The 25,446-nt window shown below is 50.0% G+C and overlaps 1 protein-coding gene across 1 annotated transcript in view; it reads left to right on the top strand.

Annotated features, from left to right (window-relative positions):
* B4GALNT3 (beta-1,4-N-acetyl-galactosaminyltransferase 3) overlaps positions 1–25,446 on the top strand; it is a 64,924-nt gene that overhangs the window by 35,019 nt on the left and 4,459 nt on the right. The window contains exons 2-19 of the mRNA XM_071422244.1: positions 4,348–4,451; positions 5,149–5,226; positions 12,430–12,525; positions 13,015–13,105; positions 13,953–14,053; positions 14,444–14,511; positions 15,020–15,098; positions 15,489–15,555; positions 17,240–17,383; positions 17,781–17,890; positions 18,379–18,479; positions 19,102–19,178; positions 19,763–20,774; positions 21,872–22,170; positions 22,984–23,137; positions 23,811–23,883; positions 24,286–24,439; positions 25,152–25,278. Of these exons, the coding sequence (XP_071278345.1) occupies positions 4,348–4,451; positions 5,149–5,226; positions 12,430–12,525; positions 13,015–13,105; positions 13,953–14,053; positions 14,444–14,511; positions 15,020–15,098; positions 15,489–15,555; positions 17,240–17,383; positions 17,781–17,890; positions 18,379–18,479; positions 19,102–19,178; positions 19,763–20,774; positions 21,872–22,170; positions 22,984–23,137; positions 23,811–23,883; positions 24,286–24,439; positions 25,152–25,278 (2,935 nt within the window). The remainder of the gene's footprint in view (positions 1–4,347; positions 4,452–5,148; positions 5,227–12,429; positions 12,526–13,014; positions 13,106–13,952; positions 14,054–14,443; positions 14,512–15,019; positions 15,099–15,488; positions 15,556–17,239; positions 17,384–17,780; positions 17,891–18,378; positions 18,480–19,101; positions 19,179–19,762; positions 20,775–21,871; positions 22,171–22,983; positions 23,138–23,810; positions 23,884–24,285; positions 24,440–25,151; positions 25,279–25,446) is intronic.

The following is a 25,446-nucleotide window of genomic DNA, read 5'->3' as shown; positions in this document are numbered from 1 at the left end:
GCTAATTGAAATGTGGAGTGCAGTCTGGGGCCAGGGGCATGGCAGTGGCTGGGTGCCTCTAATCTCTGAACACACACAGCAGCTCTGGTCACACTCCTGCCCTGAGGCCTGAGAGCTCCCTGGGTACTGCTGGCTCTTATCTCTGGCTGTGGCTTTCTGCTTTTTTTTTAAATTTTGTTTCCTCTTGACCTGGGCTTCAAGTGCATTGCTGTGGCAGAGTCATAACTGCTGGGTGAGATCTCTTCATCTAAACTTGCAGCTTCCTTTGCTGACTTTTAACCCAAGAGCATTAAAAAGCATGGCTGAGAAGAGGCAGACATGGTGCTAATGCCTGACCAGACCCTAGGCAAGAACCATCTCCATCTTATTTTCTCTTGGTACAGCTTTTCTGTCTCTTAATGGTTGATTCACTGGAGCTGTGGGCAACTGGCTCCAGACTGGCTGCCTCTTGCAGGGGCTCTGCTGTAGGATGCAGCATCTGTTTCAGCCTCCTCTTCAGCTTCTTTGCCTTTTCTTTGTATTCAGCTGCCTCTTACTTCCAGTAGGAAGCTCAGGTCCTGAGGGCTTCCCGTTGTGAAACCAGAGGAGAAGCTGAGGGTTGGCCCTGCTGGGCATTTGGATGCTCAGCAGGCATCTGCCAGCCAGCCTGATGGGAACAGGGACAAAAGGACCACTTTTCTCTGAGCAAGAACCACCTTCCTGGCTCTGGTTGGTCCCTGTGAGGGACCACTGGGGTACAAAAGTGGAAAGAAAGATGGACCTCTGCTTGTAGAGAGGAGATCAGACTGGTGCCAAGGAGGGGGGGAGTATGTGGCAGCAAGTCTGGCTGCTACTTCTAGCAAGCTGTGCCTGCATCAGTGCTGCCTTCCTTGGAGGTGTTTGAGGTGAAAAAATAGCCTTGGTGTGCTTTGGGAAGGGATGGGAAGTGAAGCCCAGAAGAGAGAAAGGCAAGGAGCTGTCTCATGCATCTGACAGGCTGATGGCAGCAAGGCCTGGCCCAGCACCTTCCCCTGACTTTGACACAAATTCTTCCCAAGCCTTTGATTTCTGCCTTCATTTTTTTCTTTTTTTTTTTAGCCAGAACCAGTTTTGTAGAGGGACTGGAGCAAAACCATCAAAATTAATAGTCCTGGCCTTCCTTCTCAGCAACATTCAAGTGTTTGCTGAGGTATTTTAGTTCTTGACTCCTGCTTTTTTCCAGGCCTGGGCTTGTTGACTTTAAGTAGCCATCAGGAGAGTGCTCAAGGCAGTGAGCAGTGCTCAGGGAGAGCTTGAGGAAGGGCTGAACCTGTGGTAGATCACCTTGCCCAGGTGCTCCTGAGACAGGGCAGTGGATGTGGCCTCAGGGCTCCCCTCTCCAGCTGTCACACAGCAGTGGAGACCTGTAGGGTCATGTCTTGAATCCTGTGACGTGCTGTGGAGAAAATCTTGGTGAGCAGTTGGCCTTGGGAGGTGTTCTGACTGCAGGAAGCTACAGGAGATCTGAATTTTCTGTGGTTTCCTCCTTTTAGTGAGGAAAGCAGGGGCCAAACCAGGTCCTTCTTCAAGGGTGTCCCGTGGAGACCCCCAGGGAAAAGCCAATCTTTTCAGAAGGAGCTGGAGTGCCAAGAACTTTCTCTAAGGGGGGTGTTGATCCTATTATATTCTGAAAATCATTTCCTACCACGCTGGAGAATTGGCTTGTCAAAGCACAAATTACCCAGCAAGGAAATCACTGCCTGCAGATTAATTCGTAGCTCCTTTGTCTGTTCTGTGCTTGGCTGGTGTGTTAGGTAAATATTTGTACAACACAGAGAATTGCCTCCCTTTCTTCTCTTTTCCAAGGGTCAAAGAAATGTCAGCCATTGGCACTTGTGTGCAGCCAGGCTTCTGTGTTTGCCTGGAGGCAGGCTCCATGCCAGGATGGAGCAGCCAGGGTGGCTGGCTGTGGTGGCCAGCAGCCCTGCCCAGGAGAAGCAGCTTACTGATGCTTTGTCCTGAGCTTATTCCACAGGGCAGTGAAGTGCTGAGTGGAACAATGGAACCAAATAACCTCTCTCCTCTGCACAAGAGAAAAAAATCCTGCTGCTCTTGGTGTCTTCCCTCCGTGAATCTCCAGGGGTGAACTGATTTCTGTTGCCTGTTTTTTTTTTTCCTGATTTACTTGTTTCCTCTCCTCACTGGGCTTCAGTGATCCTTGTGGCTCCCTTGCAACTCAGGATATTCTATAGTTCTATGGGTCTATTCTCTGAAAAAAAAGCCTGCTGTTCTCTCCTACTATTATAAGGAGCCCTCAATTAGCAAGTGCTGAATTTCACATGAACTAAAATGTGTTTCAGCCCCATTCCTAGTATGTCCAGTTGCAGCACTCTCAAAAACAGTAGTTTCTGCCTCATTGCTCTGAGCAAGGGGGAAACTCACCAGTTGCACATAAAATTATATAAAGACAAAGGATTTCCTCCTTTTTTCCCATGACAGTCCATGAAGTACAAGTTGTGGTTAGCTGCATTAATCAGTAGGTTACTCGCCCAGTAGCTGAAAAATCTTCTGCAGAAGATAAATACTGACCTTGCTATTTTTAGTCATAAATTTAAAGGGCTTCAAATCAGAATCTGGGGGGTGAGAAGATCTTGATCAGAAATTGTGACTGTTCAGCATCTAACAGGCCTGAATGAAACCCACACATCCAAGCCAACAACCCCATCAGGAAAGCAGGACACCTTAGTTGGCTCTGAGCCTTGTCTCTCACTTGAATCTCTGCCTATTTTCACGTTGTTCACATTTTTTGCACTTTCTGTTTATTAATTGCCCCCCTTTGATCAGCACACCGTAGGAGGCAGCTTTCTGCTCACCTCTGCCAGACCCTGTGGAATTCAGGAGCAAGCAGAGACAGAGTTCTGCAAACCTATTTGTACTTACAATAACAGGCCAAGAGCTTAGCACAGCCAGGGAGAGGGATCTGGCAAAGGGCTGTTCGTGAATTCTGGGGTGGTTCCTGGGGTGGGTTGGGGTCTGCCTTGGCCTCTGTGTAGCCCAGAGGTGTTTGGGGGATCATCTAAGCCATGTGGCTTGTGCAAGCCCCCTCCAAAGCGAGCAGATGGAGCATGCTCCTGCCTGAGGCACAGTGAGTCTCCCATGCTGCAGATTGGGTGGGCAGGGTGTAGGTGGGTGAATTGGGTGTGCTGCCTATGGAACAGCAGGTGTTTCCCCAGCAGTTCTTCCCCCTCAGGACCTGTTCCTGCCACTCCTGGCTGTAGGAATAATGTAGAAAGGCTCAGACCATTCATCTAAACACTCAGACTTGAAGCTGTTGGGATGGTTCCCTGTATCTACCAAGGCAGCCAACTTCTTTGGGCTTCCTAGAGCTTTGGCGATGATTTCCTGTTGTAAGGAAAATGGGGAGAGAGCCTGGCTGCTCTCCCTGGTGTGTGGGTATTGAACTGGTTTGCCACCAGCCTGGGAGAAGCCAGGGCTGATGGAGCTTTTGGAACTCCACTCCAAAATGTTTGTTCAGAGCTGAAAACCACATAGTGTGAGGCACTGTAGCACTGCTGGGAGGTCTGAGCTCTGCTCACCAGCACTGATAATTTGATTCAGCCAGCCTGTTAGTGATAGGGGCAGCAGGCACAGGGAGAGCTACGAGGTGCATCTGCTTGTCTTTGCTCCTCCTGAACCCAGGAGGTCACTGAAGCTTTGGAAGGAAATCACAATTGACCCTGACTTCTGGATTGAGCAGAATCAGAGGGGAAGGGAGTTTCAAATGAAGTTGCTTTGAACCTGGAAGGTGACTTCACTTGAATAGCAGTGTCCTTGACCGCATCTCTGCCAATATTTTAGGCATGGCAGATGAGTATCCATAATTTCCTTCAAGAAAAGAAAATTGAAGCTTTTATTGTGAAAATAGGTGCATATAAGAATAATATTCTTTTGATGGTTAAGTTAATTAGTAATCTAGTTATTGTCTTATTTTTCTTTGGCAGTGCTAATTGAAAAAAAATGATATTCTTTTGTTTGACTACTGGGATTATCTGAGTAATCTAAAAAATATTCCTAGTTGTGTGGTGATTAATGAAATCTCTGATATCTATCTTAGAACTATGAATCTTTATTTAAGTATTAAATGAATAAGAAAGAGGGAAGAGCTTTTAAGGAAGATACAGGCAGTTTTTCTCTCTGTGCCAGTTTGCCAACTCTGAGCAACATAAAACAACTCCTGTGTCTCTGCTGGACCATTCCAGACTGTTAGAGGTCTCTCAGCCCTGCAAGACCAGTTCATACTGGTGACTGGTCACTTTCCTTTTTTAAGAAAAAAAAAAAGTTCCCTGACACTTTTTTGTTCCCTGACACCTTTCTGTTTCCTCTGTACAGGATATGAAAGCTGGAGGGAGCTCGCTAAGGTTCTGTCAGACCCCAGTGCCCCAGGAGGGGACACAAGCCTTCAGCTGGACTATCCACAGAAGCTGGGACACCAGGTGAGGGTGCTTGGGCTGCCTTCTGAACATGCAGAAGGGCAGCCCTTCCTTTCTGATGCTGGCCCCAAGAGACAGCTCTCTCTTCACACAGGAAGGAGAGCTTGCCACAGGCAAAATCTGAGCTGACTCACAGCAATGTGAACCTACAATGGCCCCACTGTAGTCAATTAAGGTATTTTAGATGTACCAAGCCACGGCAGTGGGATGAAGCTGGCTGGGCTTGTGGCACAGGAAGGCAAGATAGAAGCAGAAGTGAAAGGTCTGCAGAGAGTTCATTGCTCTCCAGTGAAGCACATCTCAGTACTGTTGAGTGAAGGCAGTGCTGGAAGAGCTACTGCTTGAACATTTTTGAAACATAGATGGGGGGAAAAAACCCCAGAGAATGACCTAAGTTTTAACTCTGTACTAAAGTTAACTCTAGCAAGCAGTTATAAAATACTGGTGTTCTTTTTCCTCAGCAGCTCACCATGTAAATGTGCTGTCAAAAAAAAAAAAACCAGGGAGCATTTTCACCCTGTTACATCCATCATATGGGGCTTGTCCTTTGGAAAGGGAGCTTGAAAACTTGTTTTATTTTCTCATATGTTCTTGTGATGAGGTTTGAGCCCTCTTGTAGAGCTTGTGTAGAACCACCTTGTACTTGTCAGTGCCATGCCATTTTTCAGGTTATTTTGACTTTTCTCTGCTTGTATTTCAGGTCCAAGAGCTGCAAATAGGTGGGAGGAATAAATCAAATTTCGCAGCTGTTGGCAGCCCTGTCCCATGGATGCCAGAGGTGGGTGCCTTTCTCCATCATTTTGGGTGAGGGGGGTTATGGCTAGAGACCTGAACAGCAAAAATGAAAGGCATGGAAAGGTATGGCTGGAAATTAATTCACTTTACTAGAAGTCCACTCCCAGCTTAATGACACTTACACACCTGAGTAATCATCTGGAAAGACTGGAGTGTCCAGATTCCAGGTAATTTGGTGTCTCCACAACTCCTCAAGGCTCCAAGCACCCACCTGCAATTCCAGGCAGCCCTTTACCTCCCTGAAAAGTGAAGTTTATTCAGGGCTGGGGTGTGTAGGGCCAATCATTCAATGAGCAAATACATGACTGTGGCACACAGAAGAGTCCCACTGCTCTTGCTCTGGCTTTTGCCATCCTGTGTGTCATAGGTGGAGATTTCTCCACTTCAGTGGCACTTCCATGAACAGAGACCCTCTCTGGTGACCCTTGCAGGCTGGGGTAAACACTCCCTTTGTTTCCTTCATGCCTCAATTATTCTTTCCTCCCCTGTTCCCTTATCTCATCATTCCTCTTCAGATAAGGGAGCAATGCAGCCTGCTTCTAATGAGAGGGACACCAGCCAGGGGGCATTTAGTTAATGGAGCCAGCTCACTAAATTCCTCAAGGTGATTAGAGACCTGCACAAATTAAGGAGCCTCTGTGAGTCTCCAGGGGAGGGAGCAGGCTGCTGGCCCTGCACTCAGATCTCCACATCTCACTGGTAATGGAGGGAGAGTGTATCCATCCAGCCACAGCAAGGAGCAGTTCAGGTCCTTCAGGTCCTATCCTGAACAGCAAGGAGCAGTTCAGGTCCCTGCAGCCTTGGCTTTCCTGGCAGCAGGCAGCATCAGCCACCTTCCAGTGCCCAGAACCAGAACTGTGTCAGAGCATGGGCTCTGGAGTGCTGGTCCCAGCTGGAGCCTGGGGTCTTCTCCAGCTGCAGGGCCTTGCAGGCAGAGCTGCCTCCCAGATCAGCAGCTGCTGGCTAAGAGCCAGCAGGATGTCAGGGACAGGGCTGCTGCTGTGTCCAGGGATGACACTGAGCGTTTGCTGCTCCCTTCTCCCATGGCACTGGGCAATACAGGCTCTGTGTGGCATCTCCCAGCTTCCCCAAGGCTTTGCTCTGTGTCTCTGATCCCCTCCCTAGAGATTTCCAAAGCAGTGAATCTGGAGAGTGGCCAGCTGTGGTGTGCAGTGAGCCTTTGCCAGGTTAGAGGTGCACTCTGTGGCCTGGACACTTTTCTCTTTGGCTGTGGCACTGTGTGTGCCCAGGGGGTCAGCAGAGTCCCCCTGACTGCAAACAGAGGCCAGTGGTTCCCCAGTCCCAGCTGCAGGAGCTGGAGAGGGATCTGTGAACACAGCTCTGTACAGAGCTGCTTGCTGTCCTCCCAACCACCAACTGAAATTTCTCCCAGCCTGGGGATTAAGTTTTTCTGTGGCTCTGCCCAAATTAATTACCCTGGGTCTGTAATCCCATTGTGCCCTACCCACAGCATCTCTAATAACTTAATTGCAGCCTGATTCCTGGGGCGAGGGACACCAGGTTGCCTCACACAGCTCAGGGAGCTGGGCTTTGTGTTAATAGAGAGACATATTCCTGAAAAACATAAATAATTAACAGGGTTGCAGAGTGAGCTGGCAGCTAGCATTGCCAAAAAAGGACAGGTTTCAGTTTTCCTCTCTCAGTTTCAGGATATGAGATAGGCAGCTTAAGTCTTCAGCCTTGGATAATGTGGTAGGAAAGTGTGCTCGTTGGAAATCCCAAATTGAAATTTTGCTCTGGCACCTGGGGGAAAGGAGGGTTCACCCTTGCTCCTGGTTCCTCAAGGTGCCTGTGCACATGATGGTTGTTATCCTTACTGTCACTTCCAGGCACCCAGAGCAAAGTCTTCCAGCTCCCAGCATCACACACTGCCTGCTCAGGCTGGAGAGGTGTGGGGTGTTTTGTTTCATTAATTCAGAAACGTGCCTGGCTATCGTCAGGGCAGACCTGTGCTGTGGGGTATGAGTGTCACCATCTGACACTGCTGTAGGTGTGGGCAGGGCTTTCAGAAAATGACTGAAAGGTTAGCCAGGCTGTTCTCATTTACCTCTGCAAAAGCATCTGCTCAGCTCTGAGAGGAGAAAGGTCTGGGCAGTGCAGGGGTGCATTTAAAATGTCCTTTCCTCCTTCATGTCTGCACAGCCTTCTCTCTGCAGGAGGTGTGAGGGATGTTCAGGAGCACAGCCCCTTGCAGGCAGCACTTGTACAGTTGCACAGGTGCTGCACAAAACCAAAGGATTGTGCTCGAGTGTTGTCCTGCTACCAAACCTGCCCCAGAGGACATCAACATCCTTTCCTGAGAGGACTGAAAGACAAAGCTATTGCTGCTCACTCTGTCTCTGCTGATGTCCCTTCCTTGTCTACCCGTGCCCATCCAGACAGGGGCTATCCTGCTAACTTGTCTTGATGGATTCCCACAAGTGCCCAGCACAGCAGAGCGTGCTGCCAAGCCCAGCTGCTGCCTGCTCAGTGTCACCCAGCCAGGGGAGCTGGGCCAGGCAGGAGGAGGGGCCCCAGCCACTCTGAGGAGACAGAAGAGTCTTACAAACTCAGGAGTTTCTAGTTGGCAGCACAATGTCGCCTTTCTTCTGTGGCTCAGGCCCTCTCTGTGCCCTGTTTATCATTCCCTGGGCTGCATGCAGCTATGCAGCTGATTTGTCTCTGTGATGCCAAAGCTGCCCAGGATTAAATTAGGAAAGCTTCTCCTCTCCATCCTGCTCCAGTTACAGGCCAGGAGGTCATGTCTCTGCTGCTGCAGTTCTCTCAGCTTTGCTGCTTGCCTGGCTCTTTCTTCCCTGGGCTCTTTGCTCAGCAGGAGCCCCTGGCTGTGTGGTGCCACCCCCAGATAGTTTGGACATGATAGGGTTTGGGCTAGCAAGGGGTCTGGGTTGTCTATGTCCCTGATCCTCCTCTATGCTCAGTTCTTGTAGCAGGGGCTGATACTCTTAACATTTCTCACTAGAAGGAAGCAGAAATACCAAAATCTTTTACTGCAATGCTAGGGCTGCAGACAGACATTTTTCCAGTGTGCTCAGTGGGGAGGGTTGGGCTGGAGCTCAGGCCAGCCACAATCCCACAGCCCTGGAGGGGCACAGCTGCATCAGTGCCAAGCAAAGGCCCAGCCCAGCTGTCCCCTCCCTGCCCTTGTAAGGGTTCAGCTCTCCCTTGCTGGGACAGCACTGTCACAGTGCCTGGGGCACTGTGCTCAAAGGGTGCCAGCCTGCCCAGCCTCCCTGGGGAGGAGACTCAGGTGCTGTGTGCTCCTGGGCACACTCACACTGTGCTCTGTGTGCTCCAGGGCACACTCACACTGTGCTCTGTGTGCGCCAGGGCACACTCACACTGCTCTGTGTGCTCCAGGGCACACTCACACTGTGCTCTGTGTGCTCCAGGGCACACTCACACTGTGCTCTGTGTGCTCCAGGGCACACTCACACTGTGCTCTGTGTGCTCCAGGGCACACTCACGCTGTGCTCTGTGTGCTCCAGGGCACACTCACACTGTGCTCTGTGCTCCAGGGCACACTCACACTGTGCTGTGTGTGCTCCTGGGCACACTCACGCTGTGCTCTGTGTGCTCCAGGGCACGCTCACACTGTGCTCTGTGTGCTCCAGGGCACGCTCACACTGTGCTCTGTGTGCTCCAGGGCACACTCACACTGTGCTGTGTGCTCCAGGGCACACTCACACTGTGCTGTGTGCTCCAGGGCACACTCACACTGTGCTCTGTGCTCCAGGGCACACTCACACTGTGCTGTGTGTGCTCCTGGGCACACTCACGCTGTGCTGTGTGTGCTCCAGGGCACGCTCACACTGTGCTCTGTGTGCTCCAGGGCACGCTCACACTGTGCTCTGTGTGCTCCAGGGCACACTCACACTGTGCTCTGTGTGCTCCAGGGCACACTCACACTGTGCTCTGTGCTCCAGGGCACACTCACTGTGCCTGTTCTGTTGCCCTTGGTGTGTGACCTGTGCCTGTTCTGGGCCTGAGCTGGGATCATGCACTGCTGCTATTTCAGCAGGGAGATAAGCAACAGGGGAAAGGTGTTGGAGAAGCCTCAAGGGCAGTAGAAACCCTCTAAATGGGAAGGTCACATAAAATCAGCTCCTTTGAATACTCAGACTCATGGTTTCTGTTCCTGGTTCTTGCCAAATCAGTCTATACAGAATTTTCAAAGCTGATGTTTTTAGGGGGAGAAAGTAAACTTGTTGCTTGCCAGTTCCTAAATTTCCAGCCCTTTGCAAAACAGAGCCAGGTAGGAATTCAAACATAGGCCAAGCTGGGAAGTCAAATACAGTAACCATGTTTTACAATCATGTTCTAAAAATCATATTTTAGAAAATCCATTGACATTTCTGTGCACATGAATTGGGAATGGTGGTGATGTTGCTCTGTAACTGCAATCTGCAAAAGCCCCAAGCAGGAGATTTTTACAGTATGTTGTATGAGAGGATAGTCATATAGCAAACAGAAGAATTTCTCAGCTGCCTGTAAGGGGCAGCTGTGAATTGAGTTGGAGGGACAGAGGTGATAGAGTTTCAAAACAGCTGCTATGCTGATGACTCGTGGGTGCCTAAAATTAAAGCCTAGCTCAGTTTTCAGTCCCAAAGCAGCACTTTGGGCAGCCAGCACTTATCTGTCAATAGTGTTCTTTTTTTCCCTTTAAGAGGAAACAGAAACTAAGCTAAGCTGCCTTCACTCAGGAGAAAATTTGTTGATTTAGAAAATATTTTAAAATCGCATGCAAGAAATATTATTTACCAGTTAATTATTTCTAGTAGCTGTGAATGCAGGAAAGCAAGGTGATCTCTTTAACTCCTGCCAGAATCTCCTCTCTGGAGGCTTTGTAAAGACTTTGGAGGTAGGAGTGTTGGGCTAGAAATCTCAGGAATTATCTCTATAAGTATTGATGGTGTACCTAGTACAGTTCTGTCTGCCTTATTTTTTATTAGGCTGCCCTCTCCCTAATAATGCCAAACTGCAGTGAAGTTTTGTGTTGCAATGGGACTAGTCCAAGTTTTACTCTGCAAACACTTGAGCAAGTATAGCCAGTCTTTTGGGATATGCCTTTATAAATATCTGGTTTTGCATTTGGGCTGCCCCATGTCAAAGCCAGCCCAGCTTCGTTGCAGTCCTGAGCTTTGAGATCATCCCCACGGTCTGTCTTTGGCAGGAGTGAGCTGCAGTACCAGCCTGTCCACGGTGTGGGAGTGTTGTGCTACATTTCATAGAGCTCTGAGCCTGCTGCCTGCCCTGTGCAAGCAATTCTCAAAAAAAAAAAAAACTAAAAAAACCAGAATCATTTGTGGGTACCAGCAGACTTCCACAGGACTCAGCTTCTGGCAGTGATTCTCTGTGGGAGCCCAGCTTGTTCCTCTCCCTTCATGTTCCACGAGAAGCAGCAGTTGTCATTATTTGATTTGGCTGAGAAAAGCAGTGTAAGACCCTTGGGTGTGAACCTGGATTTGGCCAAGGGGCACGGGACTGCACAGCAATTAAATTAAATTCCAATTCGGTGTTTGTCACGCTTGCAGTGATTTATTTGTATCACAAGTTCCTGCAGAGTCCCAGGTTTCTTTTGGCTGCCTCCATCACCCTGAACCCTCTGCCTGTCTCCACTCTGATTCTGTGCATTGCTCTGAGGAATTCCATCCACTTTGTCTCACTGCTTTTCCTCTTGCCTGGTGGGCAGAATCCAGGCTGATGGATGTCAGCAGAGGAGTGAAGGGGAGGAGATGCTAGTGGGGGGCATCATGGGCTTGCAGACATCCATCAAGCCTTGGCAATGGGGACACCAGTGAGAAGGGGCTGATGAGACCTCTCCAGAGCAGCAGTTGTTGTGAATGTGCTTTGCCTGGCACACAGAAATGGTTTTCACATGCACGACTAAAAATCCACAGCTCTCAAGGAGCATTGCTGCTGTGGAGCTAAATCTGCTTCATAGCCTTGCTTCAAGCCACAGTTTATTTCAAAACACACCCCCAACCCACCATCCTGGGAAAAATAACTCAGTGAAGAAGTTTCTCTGGCAGAAGTGCACTGAGAGGCTGGACCCTCCTCCACTGTGCTGCTTCAGGCCTGCTAGAGCCTCCCCAGCAAAAACTAAGAATTTGCTGCCATCTGTAGTCATTTGGGTGCTGTTCAGGCTGTTTCCCCAGCCTTGCTCCTACAGCCCTTATATAGGCAAGACAGCCACAGCAAAACCTCCCCGGTCCCAAGGCAACCTATTCTTTCTTCAGCCTTTTGCCATCTAAGGTAGCTTGTACCGTCTCCAGCTTATTTATTCTTCACTGTTGGATGCCAGTGCTGCAAGGAGGATTTCAGTATCCAGCTCCACTGGTTGCAGGCAGAAAGCTTGGACTTTGCTGGGGAGCAGACAGTGATTCCCTTCTGAATGGCTCTGACAGAAATAAAGTCTGTGTTTTGAGGAGTGTTTTGCTGAAGTCCCACAGTGGCCAGCAAGCTTTTCCCAGCCCAGCTGTGCTCCAGGTCTCAGCTGGACAGTGGCAGCCTCTCCCGATGGGGCTGGCTGCCTGGCAGGGAGCTGTACTCACACTGCACACCCTTCTGTGCTCTCCAGGCTGGAACCCCCACTTCCCTCAGTGTTTCTGTGCCTCTGCAGGCACACAGAGGCTGTGCTGCTGCTCCCTGCTCTGCTGGGCCTCCATCTCCCTGTGCCCCCCATCTTCCATCAGCTTTACTGCTAGGATGTGCTTTGAGAAGCATCTCCCCTCCCTAGGGTGTTCCCTCTTCCTCAGGTCAGGAAAATAGCCCTGAGATGGTGAGGGAGTCCAAAACACCTTCTTGCAGAACGTAAGGTGTTAGATCATGGGGAGCTGCTGTGTGTTCCACACCATGGCCTCAGAGCACAGCCCTCTGGTGAAACACCTCCTTGATGGAGCAGAGCCCAGCCATGGAACTGAGGTGTCCCAAGCATTAGCACAGTTCCCTGGTGCCATTCAGGTGGGTGTGTACCAGCCCCACACCTTCAGCAGATGAGCAGCAGTGCTCTGGACCCTGCAGACCAGTCCATGATAGCAAAGGAATCTTCCTTCACTCTCCCAAGCGCTCCTTCACTCTCCCTGCGCGGCCAAGGCTGTCAGAGCAGAGCAGGGACACAGGGGTTGGATGCAGCAGTTCATGGTGCCCCACTTCTGCCTTCTAGTTCCAGGGCCAGGCCAACCTGCATGTGTTTGAGGACTGGTGTGGCAGCTCCATTGAGCAGCTCAGGAGAAACCTCCACTTCCCTCTCTTCCCTCACGTGAGTAAGACCATGGCATCCACTGTCCTGCACTTCCCAGCTCAGCTTCCAGGTGGATCACCCTTGTTCCCTTCACATCCTGCCTCTGTCCTGCTTTTTGTTAAAATCCACCACCTCCCTCTCAACCACCTCCTCTGTCCTCCTGCTGAGGGATCAGGAAGCTTTCAGAAGGGCTCTTCTGCTGCACAGGGGAGGGTCATTTCACACCTGCTGGCCTGCCAGGGCTCAGACATAGGGTGAAGGAGCCCTGTATTTGGTGCTTTCCTTCTTAGTGGCTTCCATGCCATGCCCTGTCCCCACCATCTCAGTGCACCCCCTTCTCAGCAGCACCTGCTCCATCTCATTTCTTACTTGGTTGGCTCTTTCACTTTGCCTCCATCCTCCTCTCAGAGAAAACCCTCTGCCTACCTGTCCCAGGGTTTTTGATTCTTCCCTTCTTCCTGTCACATCTAAAATTATTGTTATGAATTTTTTCTTCTTCCATTCCAGACAAGAACTATGCTGAAGAAGTTGGCCGTATCCCCAAAATGGACCAACTATGGTCTCCGGATATTTGGTTACCTGCATCCTTTCACCGATGGTGAGGGCTCTGAGTGCCTTCACTCGTGTCTCTTGTCACCTTCCCCTCCCTCCCCTCCTGGTGCTGCACCACTGGTGCCCTCACCCTGGCAATTCCAATACCAGGTCTCTTGTGTGGGTGGTGTGTGTGACTGGCCACAGCCTTGGCGTGGCTGGAGGCACGTCTGCCTCTCCCTGGTGAGGAGAAGCACAGGAGAAAGCAGATGGGAAGTGTTGATAAATAACAATGCTGTTGTAAATTCACAGTCCATGGTGTGTATGTGGCCACAAACAATCCCTGGGCTTTGCCTCCCTCCCTGGCATGGCCAGGACTGTCCATGACATCAGTGATGTCCCTTCTGCTTGCCATGAATGCCATCTGACAGCAGTGACATCTGTGTCCCCCAGCTGCATGCCTCTGCCCCGAGCAGCCTGCTGGCACTCAGCCTCTGTCACTGGCCTGCAGCTGCCATCCCCGTGACCCTGGACAAAGGGTGAACCTCAGGCACTTCTGTCTCCCTCTGTGGCTCATTCCTCCAACCAAACACTGCAGCTCACACACAGTTTTGCTCTGGAAGCAAAAGGGATGTCAGGGGAGGCTTTGCATAGACTTCTTAGCTTTCCAGGTTAGATGTCAGGTGAAGCCAGTGCAGGAGGGACACTGAACCAGTGACATCTGTAAAGTTTGTTTTCAGTCACAGCAGAGTTAGCAGAGAGGTTCAAAGGCAGGAAGGTGATAATATCAAAAGGGAAAGGGATGATGGTCTCACCAGGAAAAAGGGTAAAGACAGCATTTTAGAGGAGCAGGATCCGTTCTGTGCACAAGCCCTTACCCCAAAGCCCTACTTACTCCCTCCATCTCTCGACAGGGGAGTTTCAGTTTGCCATTGCTGCAGATGACAATGCTGAGTTCTGGCTGAGTCCAGATGAAAAGCCCTCTGGTCTCCAGCTGCTGGCCAGTGTAGGCAAGGTACAGTACATGCTGCATGGCTTCTCCCATCCAGGCTTTAATGTTCCTGTGGGAACAGACACCTTCCTGACTTCCTTGGACTACCCAGGACACTGCTTCCTTGGACTACCCAGGTTTCTTTCCCTGCCCAACCACATACAGCATCAGCACTGATGCCAGATGGGGTATGACGTGATATCTTAAGCCACTTACCTCTTGGTAGTGCTATTGGGAGTCCCTTGTTCACAATTAGGGGACTTAAAATCTGTCCACAGGTGATGGATTTCACAGATGACTTACCAGGAGGAATTGGAGGGAAGAGGGAGTTAAATTTTCCTTTTTTTTCATTGTCAGTGCAGTAACAAGGGAAGAAACTCATCTTAACTAGAGCCATCTTCTGTCTCTTCACAGACGGGGAAGGAGTGGACTGCACCAGGAGAGTTTGGGAAATTTCACAGCCAGAAGTCAAACCTGGTGAGGTGAGTGAGCGAAGTCCCTCAGTCCCAGCCAGCTCTGCACATGACCAGGAAATCACAAGGATAAGGGAAAAGCACTCAGGCTTGCCCTGAGGAGTTTCGCAATACAGAGAAAGGGATTACTCTGGGGTATTGCCAAAGCCTTGCTGATTTACTGCAGGAATGCAACACTGGGTTTTTCTTCCCTGCAGCAATCAACCACCAGCACATCCAGGCTCCCCTATATGAACTGTATCCCAAGCCTCCTGCCTTGGAACTGGCCAGGTTTCCTAGCAGGCCACACTGAGAGGGAGTTATTCAGAATTAACTGAGAAGGATCTGGAGTGCTCCAGGTGCATAAGTAAAGCTGCCTATCTCACTGGGAGGATCTAAATTTTCTTGGCAGCACTAACCCCGCCTACCCTGAGAATTAGGTTGTTTCAGGGGTGTGGTTGCTCTGCACTCATTGTCTGCTGACAAGCTAAGAAATGTTCCTTAATGCTCCTGGTGACAGACACCTTGTTCTTGGCAGGTTGTCAGCAGAGGGCAGGTACTACTTTGAGGTGCTGCACAAGCAGGATGACAGAGGAACAGACCACGTGGAAGTAGCAGTGAGTCTGTGGAAGTGGTGGTCCCGTATATGTGTCCCCACAGAGCTCAGGAATGACGTTTGTAACCATTTCCCTCCTTTCCCTGGCCTCAGCTCCTCATTGCACGAGAGGTAGCTCATCCCTTGCAGAGCCCTTACCTACTTCTGTGTGAGATAGTCCTGGCCATGTGTCAGGACCCCTTCCTCTGCTTATTTGGGATAAATCTGCCTTCTCTGGGGTCTGTTGCAGCTTTTTGGCCTTTCCTGGCTTGAATGTGTCCTGAGGGATCTCTGCTCATTGCCAGTCTTTTGCTGCTGGGTAAATTCAGTCCTAGTAGGGGTAGCGTGTTCCTTTTGTTCAGGCTTGGTTAACTCCATAGGTACTTCATTTTAATGTGTTTCTCTGTTCCAGTGGAGACTGAATGATCCAGAAGCAAAGTTCAAAGTCATTGACTCCCAGTATCTCTCCCTTTTTGCTAGTAAGTATCTTCATCACAAGTTTTCCCAAGCACCTCCCCATTCTTCCTAAATGTATCAGCATCCAGTGTTTCACCATGAATCATTGTCTAGCCAGGAAAATACCAGGCATACACATCATTGGGAGAAAAAGGTGGAGACACTTCAGGAGAAAGCCTTCTGGACAAGAGTGTGATTCATTATTAAACCATAGGAGAATCAGAAGTAAGATTGGAACATTATTTCCAATCTTACTTCTAGGGAAGTCTAGAGCTAGTGAGGAAGGGCAGAGAGGAGAGTCTGCAAAGGTGAGAAGTGTAGTAGATGGAGAGTAACACAGGATGGAGATTGCTTGCTCAGAGCCAGGGGGAACATGAGTCCCAAAACATGGGAGCTGTGGGGGTGTGCTGCCAGCTGAACACAAGCAGGGAGAAGGGGCTGCTCTAGCACTTCAGGAGATTTCACTCTGGGTCCTGAACACAACAGGATACTCTGGCAGTGATGGGGGATGGTTCTTTCTTCTGTCCCAGCCTCAAGTGTCTTTCAGTTGGTGCTGGATTGCTACAAACACATCAGTCCAGTCCCTCCTGTTTTGTAAACCCTTCTTAGCACATCAAGTGATGGTGTTATCAGTTAAGAAGCTCCTTAGTCCTGTTTACCCTTACCCAGCTTTATCATCATCACTTTCCTCTGCCAGCATTCCCCCTTTCCATATGTACTGCTGTTGCCTTCCAACATTTCTGGGCTTTTTTTCATACTAGCCCTTTTGTGCATGGAAGACTCCCTGATGTAATCAAGGCATCTGTTTGCTGTGGATCACAACCTGCTGCTGTATTTTCTGAAACCTCCCATGTGGCTAGGACTAGGCTTTCCATTTGGTCTTCCATTTTCATCCTTTTTCCTTCTGCTCTTTTCTTCTTACTAACTACCTGTAGAATAGAAGACTGACATTTCAGAAGATCCCTTCACTTTTAGGTGCAGTGCTGCAGTCTCATTTTTATCTGTTGCCTTCTGCCCATAGTTTTTTCCCTTGTTCATATTATGTGGCTGTGGCTATATTACATCCCATTCTTTCTGGGGTCCCATGAAGTTCAGTACCCCAAAATTGCACACCAGTGCCCTTGGCAGGATATTGCTTTTCCTTCATGGATATTTATTCAACTCCCCTCATTTTAGAGTAAGATCCATGGAGACATGAAGTCCTGTAACAGCAGCACTCAAGGAAAAATGTAACCAATACCCAGTCTTGAGTTTGAGCTTCCTGTTGTTGTTGGTTTACTGTGGGACTTCATTCCCTTTCTGGAGTAACATCCTCCTCAGCCACTGAAGATCCTTCCTTTGCCCCTCAGGTTTCTCCTCCCATTCATCTCTATTCATCTCCTTTGAAAAGAAGCTTAATACTAATAACACAGAGTTCCTGCCAGCATGGAGCTTGTTCAGTGATGGTGTATCCAAGGCAGGAGGTCATTTTTGCCCACTCCTCATCACTGTGTGTGTTTGCTTTCAGTGAAAGCTGTGTTCCCACCCCACAGCTTCTCTGTCTGCAGATTTCTGGGTCAGAGCCTTTCCTTTGCCTGTGCCAGAAACAGCATTAGTGCCAGGGATGCAATGCCATTTAAGAAGGGCTGGCACTGGAGAGAGGTGTTTTTTAGGACAAGGAGCAAGTTAGCCCCTGTCTCCCCCTTGTGTTCTCTCTCTGGTCTCCAGATGAGACGCTTCTGAAGATGGATGAGGTCGGGCACATCCCGCAGACGCTGGCCACTGGCAGGAGCTGGGCTGCTGGCAGCGCTGGCAGCAGGGTTCACCCAGCTGACATGTTGAAGCCTGACCCCCGGGACACTCTTTATGAAGGTGAGACTGGGAAAGCAGCTGAGGGAGTAACTGCAGCCCGTGCAGGAGCACAGCTGGGAAGGATTGTCCTCCTGCACTGCAGTTATCCAGGCCATGCCTTTTTATTCCTGGTGTAAAAGAGAGGAGCAGCTACAGTATCAGTCGGTGTAGGAGACAAAGCACAGACTAAAGCCAGCTCCTCTTTCCTGGTATCCAGCTCAAACCACATCCCCAAGCATATTTTTGTGTGAGCGTCTTAAAGGAATGTAAAGAGCTGAGCTGTGCAAGAAGATTTGTTTAATCTATTCCTTAATATTTCACACAGACAAATAGAACCAGGGACAGAAGTAGCTAAGCTGGTGTGTGGTTGCAGCAGGGCTCCTCCTGCAGCCCTTGCCTGTGTGTTCCTTGTCTGCAGTGCCTCTGCTCAGCAAGTCCCGCGTGCACCGGGCCCTGCCGGACTGCCCCTACAAGCCCAGCTACCTGGTGAATGGATTTCCTCTGCAGCGCTACCAGGGGCTCCAGTTTGTAAGTTGGGTTTCTTAACCTGATTCTTGCCCAGGGATACACAAGGAGGAAGAAGAAATCCTGTTAGCCATGGGGCCTGAAGCCCCATGTTAGCCAAAGGCCGCCCTGCCTTTGCAGGAAGTGTCACAATGGTTGAGAGGGTTTCATTCTCCATGGGGGGGACTCTAGTGTGTGTGGATTACTAAAGCCACGGGCATCTCTTCAGGAGGACTTGGCCACCTCTCTCCCAGTTAGTTCTCACTCTGTTGCAGGACTTAAGCTCACAGTTAGAGAGGTGGGCAGATGCTGAGGGAGAGGGTAAAAGGCACATGCATACATACATGTATCCTAGCATGCTTCCTTCTGTCTTCCATTCTCACAGCCTGCTCCTGGACAAGGGAAAGAGTGAGCAACTCCTGCTAGTTATCCTGCAGCTATGTCTGGGTCACCTTGCGTCTGATGTCTGGCATTTATGAGGGTTTCACTTTGTCTTTCTCTCTTCTTCACAGGTTCATCTATCCTTTGTTTACCCAAATGATTACAGCCGCCTGAGCCACATGGAGAAAGACAACAAATGCTTCTACCAGGAAAACCCTTATTATTTGGAAAGGTAGCATGCTGTAAATTTGGGGTTACTAGCAGGGTGGGGAGATGTTTGAAGGGTGGAATTGGTGTGGAATTTCATGTTCGCTTCTTAGTTCTTAAAGATCCCTTAAGTCTTGCAAAACATTAAAGCATTTATAGTTTCTTTTGATAACTTAAGTGAAAATATGTTTAGGTCTCCAGGGGAAACTACCAGTGCTTTTCTTACACTGTTAACCCATATCTGAGTCAGAGCATGTTTGTTCTCTTACATCAGGCAGCGTATTCCCAGCAAGCTTGGCCTGCAAGTGGCTGGAGCCTCCTGATAGCTGTCACTGTGAAAGCCAAACTGTGGCCACCACCAGGTCTCTTTCTGGGGAAAAAATGCATGTCACTCATCTTCACTGGTGCCCAGATCCCAGTGGTGGCCCCACAAGGGAGCTGCTACTTGCATGCTCCCTATTGCAACAATCAGACACCTTGTGCAAGGACTCCAAGACATTCAGGAAGACTTTTTTGCAGGATAAAGAAGGTTACTCTCCCAGTAAGATAGCTGATTATGGCCTCCCTGTGCTCAGGATCTTCTGCCTTCTTCCAGGAAAGGGCAAAGTAACATTCATCAAATTTGTGTTTTGCTCTTCTCTCTGCAGATTTGGATTTTACAAGTACATGAAAATGGATCGACCAGAGAAGAGCCTGGACTCTGGAGAAAAGACAGAGCAGCCAGGTATGGGCCCTAATGTCAGAACCCAGAGGATCCTTTTATCTGTCACTTTGGTGTGTGGTCTTGCAGCACCAGCTGAAGGAAGCTGTTGACTTCCCATGCCAAGGAAGTCTCAGCCTTTCCCTGCCAGATTGCTGTGTCTGGGAGGAGACTTTTGCTGCCACTTTTACTTCCCATAAGGGCAGGTTGGGAGCTCACCAAACAGTGGGGCTGCATGTAGACAACATGACAACTCTCAGACCCAAAGCTTAGCTGAGGGGCAATTCTAGCAAAACCATGGGCAGGAGTAACACAGGAGAGGTGTGCAGTGTGGCAGCCTGTGGTCACACCTGCCCTGCAGAGCTATGGTCAGACCCACAGCTGAGGGCAAAGCCAGACAGCTCCACAGCCTTTGGCAGTGGTGGGTGAGGGGTGCTGAAGAGGCTGAGCATGGCTCCAATGTGGGAGAGCATCCCTGTCCCTCTGAGCAGGAGAGACAACACTGAGAGAAGCCAAGAAGGAGCTGCCCCCCTGCCTGGTGGGTGCCTGGGCAGGGCAGGGAAGGCAGCAGGAGGATGCCAGAGGTGTAACTTTGATTCATCCTGCAGGCTCCCAGGAGGGGAACCTGGATGACCTGCAGTACGAGGAGCAGGACGTGGAGAGCACCAGTGCCCCTGAGCATGCTGGCACAGGGAGGGCAGGGCCTGCGGGCAAGGTCCCCAGCAGCATGCTGGGCAGTGACAACATCCACCAGGACTATTCCCTCCGGGAGCGCCGCCGGCTCCTCTCAGTCACGGGGGACCATGCAGGAGAGGAGATACAGAGGAGGAGGAGGACAAAAAGATCTGGTATCAAATCAGCCATGCTGGCCTCTACCAACCAAAGCCTCAGCCTGACTGGCCTAGAGGGAAACCCAGTAACGAAGAGACCCCGTGTGAAAGCTGGCGTCAAAGACAACTCCAGGAGCCCTCCGCAACATGCCAGGGCCATTCAGGGGAGAGTGGGGAGAGTGCCTGTCAGAAGGACAATCCCTCCTTCTAGGACTGTGTCTCAAAGGCAGCAGTCTCTTGGCGACCCCAGGGACTCAGGGGTCACAATTCCCAGCAGGGTAGGACCTCGAGGAGATCTCAGCACCACAAAGGACAGGCTGCAGGCAGCAGGCACCGTGCCAGCTGGGAAAGGAATGCCAGTGTCTGGCAAAGCTGGGAGACAGGCAGTGAGTGCTGCCAGCCCCAGCCAGCAGCCCGGGCTGCCACAGTGGCTGAGCCAGGTGCAGTCCTACATTGCTGAGCAGAAGGCAGCCAGCGATGGGGATGTGGGTGAAGGAGAGGCACAGGTGGCATCTCCTTTGAAAGGCAGGTCTGGAGGAGCAGCAGAGGAGGAAGAGGTGGATGGGGAGCCAGCAGAGGAAGATGAGGAGGATTTTGATTACGTACCAGTGTTTGACCAGGCAGTCAACTGGGAGCAGACCTTCAGCATGAACAACCTGGACTTCCATATGCTGCGCACGGACTGGATTGACCTGAAGTGCAACACCTCAGGAAATTTGCTGCTAAGAGAAAGGGAGGCCCTGGAAGTTACACGTGTCTTCCTGAGGAAGCTCAACCAGAGGAGTAAAGGGTAAGGTGCAGTGAGAAAAACAAGGGGCACTGTCCCAGAGCTGGTTTACTGTGCTGCATGGGGAATACCTGTTATGTGAGTAACTGGTGAGAATCAGAGGATGAACTAGATGTGGTAAATAAGATTTCAGGCGAGGAATCTGTGTAAAACACTGGACTTTAGGCACACTTATTTTTCCTGAGAAATGGTACCAGCTTTAGCTGGTACTCTTTTGTTACATGGTCTTGGCATGGTTCTTTTTCTTCTCAAGACTTACCATCCCTTCTGGCAAACAGACACACTTCCTCTAGCCTCCATAAGCTAAACAGTCTAACTCCTGACCCTTCTGTTTGGCTGGCCTTAATTTTTATAATTTTTTTACCAGTCTTTTCTGGTTTCAGTTGGTGTTAATCTTCCCATACATAAGTGACCAATGTCCTGGATGTTTTATGGAATGGGTGTTATTAGCTTCTAATCCCTACTGGAGGTAGGCCTGATGTTACATATTAAGATCACATTTGCTTTTTCAGGGTCACACCAGGCACAGCCAGGTGTAACTGACCAGTACACACAAGATTTTCTCAGGATTTTTAACTCACGAGCATCTGGTTTATAGCAGAAACTCTTGTAATGATCTGAAAGGGCATGACCTGGCATTTCATCCAGTTTTGGCCATTCTGAATCTACAGCTCCTGCCAGTATTTATTGTATGATTGCTCAGTTCTACTCCATATTCCTATTTGATAAGGTGTCATGAGCCAGTTTCAGCAGCCCAAACATGCTCCTTGTGCCAAAATCATTGTAGGTGGTGTTGAATACACTCACTATTACCAGCCCTACACAATCATTCAGACACATTTGTTATTTTCTGTGTCACCTTTATTTCATTTCTCTTGCCAAATATTTTTCTCTTGGCCAGAATCCCAGGTCTAATCCCACACGCTTGTGGATTTAGGAGAAACAGGTGCTAAACATTCCCATGGAACTTTGGAAGCGGTGCAGCAAAGCAGGGGGGAGCTGGGGACAGAAAGCTTTGTGCTGGCCCCAAGGAAGGAACCCAGCAGGGCTGGGGGAGGGCCGGGGCCAGGATGTGCCCACGGCAGCTGTGTCTCCTGCAGGCGCTTCCAGCTGCAGCGCATCGTGAACGTGGAGAAGCGGCAGGACCGCATGCACGGCAGCCGCTACCTGCTGGAGCTGGAGCTGCTGGAGCAGGGCCGGCGCCGCGTCCGCCTCTCCGAGTACGTCTTTGCCCAGGGCTGGCAGGGCAGCAGCAGCCACGAGGAGGACGAGAGGAGGATGAGGAACCTGGTGTGGGGCCGCCGGCGGCGCCTGATGGCCGCGGCGAACGAGCCAGAGCTGTGCTGGCCCCAGGGGTTTTCCTGGAACCACCAGGCTGTGGTTCACTTCGTGGTGCCAGGTAAGGGGATCTTCCTTCCTAGGACATTGAGGGGTGGCACAGTGGCCAGTTCTCATGAGGGAAGTCATGGACAGTGGGTCTGAGCCAGTCTCAACCATCTTACTTGGGTCGATGTCACATTCACATTCTCTGGAAAAATCCCTTCACCCAGGATTTTTTCTCCTGAGAAGCCTCAGAGAAAAAGGAAAGCAACCTTTATCTCATTTGCTTCTCCTGTGTTGTGCTCACATGTGGAATGTGTTTGGAGATTGTTTATATATCCACGGGTAATGATTGTTTCATTGGTTTCTGGTGTGAATTATTTTGCTCTTTGGCCAATCAGTGCCAAGCTGTGTCAGGACTCTGGAAAGAGGCACGAGTTTCCATTATTATCTTTTTAGCATTGTGTAAGTGTCCTTCCTGTATTCTTTAGTATAGTATAGTATTCTTTAATATAATATAGTATCATAAAATAATAAATTAGCCTTCTGAGAGCATGGAGTCAGATTCATCATTCCTTCCTGCCACAGGGCACCCCACAAATACAATAGGTCACTTCCAATTTCTGTTCTCTCCAAGTTAAATATCCTTAAAAATAGGATAGGGCCCAAGCAGCCATGGCTTGTAAGCTCAGAGAAAGCCTCTGTCACATGGTGGGGAAGAACCCACACTGATTCCTTGGCTCTGTGGTCCAGGTTTTCAGCCTGGGCCTATTACATCATCCCTGAAAGGTTGTTGAAGTTTAACAGAAGGCAAGAAGCCCTGCATGTTGAGAAAAAACACCACCATTTAAATTAGTTTGCTTTGTTTCTCTCCCTGTTGCAATACAACCAGTGAAGAACCAGGCACGCTGGGTGCTGCAGTTCATCTCTGACATGGAAGAGCTGTTCCGAGTCACCAAGGATCCCCACTTCAGCGTCATCATCACCGACTACAGCAGCGATGACATGGATGTGGAGAAGGCTCTGAAAAGGTCTACCTTGCACAGGTGGGACTACTGCTTGGTGACAAAAAGCCACTCACACACATAAGCCTGCAAATAGCACATTTGCCAGTCTCTGTGTGTTGACCAGCCACAGCCTGCTGCAGCTGGAACACCACAGACACCATCCATCCAGACCCTGCACGTACACAAGAATGTGTTTTTGTTATGATGTGCATACACATATATGCATGGAACACTGTTAGTAAAGTGTAAGGCAATACCTGGTATAGTCTTCCAGCTAAATTTATTGAATTTGTCTCTTTTTTCAAGATTGCAAGAGAGAAGAGAAAGCAAGTCTCCCAGTGGTGGGGCAGGGAGAGGACAGAAAAGATCACAAAGCTCTGAGAAGTGGGACAGAGCGTGGAGACCTCTGTTTGCTGGAATGACCCTGCTCTAATCTGAAACAGCTTTGGCTGGTCATTTCTGTTACATGCCAGGGTTTTCCAGGTCTAGTCCTAGGGCAGAGCTTGGCTAGAGCTGAGAAGAGTTTTGGTAGGCTCTATTCAGGGGCAAGACTCTCTGGGCAGACTGGACAGGGAGCAGTGCACTCCCCCAAAAGGTTTCCTCTGCTTCAGAGGATGCACAGGGTGAGGGCAGCTCCATGGCCCAGTGCTGTGTGGTGCTGCCTGCAGTGCCTCCTGTGCCACTGAAATTCCCTTTCCCCTCTGACCCCCAGCTATCGGTACCTGAAGCTGACAGGGAATTTTGAGCGTTCTGCTGGGCTGCAGGCGGGGATAGACCTCATAACGGTGAGTCTGGGGGCCTTGGGTGGGCAGGGCAGTTTGTGGTATGTGTCTGCTGTTGCCACTGCCTTTGGTACTGAACACCCTGGTTTTTAGGGGAGGGAATAGCCTGGCAGACCAGTTCAAATGTAGTTGTGTTTCCTGTCCTTCCAGAGTAAGGGTCTCTTTATTCTGAGGAGCCTGTGCTCTGATTGATTCTTGGTCCATCTGCTGGCTCTGCCAGGTCACAGTCATGGTATTTCACACTCATCACTGATCAGCCAGTGGGCATTTTGCCAGCCCTTGGGATCTCAGTTTCTGATGCAGCAATGAGATTTTGACTCCCATATTTCTGTCTTCCTGCCCTTCAATAAATATTTACTGAAAGTCAACCTATGTTTTTTTCCCAACCGGTACAATTGGTTCCAGGACCCACACAGCATTGTCTTCCTGTGTGACCTCCACATCCACTTCCCAGCTGGAGTCATCGATTCCATCAGGAAGCACTGCGTGGAAGGCAAGATGGCCTTTGCACCCATGGTCATGAGGCTGCACTGCGGGATGTCCCCACAGTGGCCTGATGGTAAGAGGGCTCAGACTTTGGGAAATGGGGAAAGAAGGAAGTGCCTGCCTCCTCTGCATTTGTTCCTCTGGCACTGTCAGGGTCTGGAGCTTGAGGTACTTCCAGGTCCACAGGGTGAGTGTGTGTTAGACATAGGATGGGGCTTAAAAGCATCACGTACCTGGAATTTGAGATCAAAAAGCTAGCAGAGCCCTTGATCTGATGTTTCTCCTGGTTGTCTCCTAGGGCTCTTTATGGATATAAGAACCTTGGAAAAACCATCCTTTGCTCCTGTCTGTCCATATCTCTCTTTTCTGAGGGGGCACAGCCTGTCCTGAGGAGAGCTGGTAGACCAGGAGTGAAGGAAACCAAGCCAAGTTGGAGGGACAAAAGTAGTACATCATAGGATTTCCTTTAGACAGAGGTGGCCATCCTGAGCCGTTTAGGCACAGGGACAACCCTGGGAAGCTGGGACAGTCCAGGAATTGTGTTGCCAGACAGGAGATGTGAGAGGCTCTGCTAACAAGTTGACAGGACAGACCACGCTGTCCATCCACAAGCCTTTCTCATTCCCAAAGCTGGTTGGCATGGTTGGCTCTGCCTTGGTGCTGAGTTTACTCCCTGGTGTCAACATTGTGCTAAAAGTAGCTTGAGTCTCACTCCAGCAGCTCTGCTGGAGCCATCAGTGGTTCAAAACCCCAACAAAGCTGTGCCTCTTTTGTGCTCTTCTCAGGCTACTGGGAGGTGAATGGGTTTGGTCTCCTGGGCATATACAAGTCTGACCTGGACAAAATTGGAGGCATGAACACAAAAGAGTTTCGGGACCGCTGGGGAGGAGAGGACTGGGAGCTCCTCGACAGGTAGGCATCCTCTGTCATTGTTCAAGTGCTCAGGAGGGGAAGCCCATCAGATCCTGGAGAACCATTGACCATGAGAGTGGGGTTCTAAGGAGGTTGAGATGACTACTGCCACCATAACCTTGGCCAGAGGGAGAGTCTTTGAGCATATCCTGACCTCAAACCTAGTAG

The sequence above is a fragment of the Agelaius tricolor genome, unplaced genomic scaffold (genome assembly GCF_023055355.1).
Source record: "Agelaius tricolor isolate 1412-34295 unplaced genomic scaffold, bAgeTri1.0.p SCAF_3, whole genome shotgun sequence".
In the NCBI taxonomy this organism is placed as follows: Eukaryota; Metazoa; Chordata; class Aves; order Passeriformes; family Icteridae; genus Agelaius; species Agelaius tricolor.
This window is presented reverse-complemented; position numbering and strand designations above follow the sequence as displayed.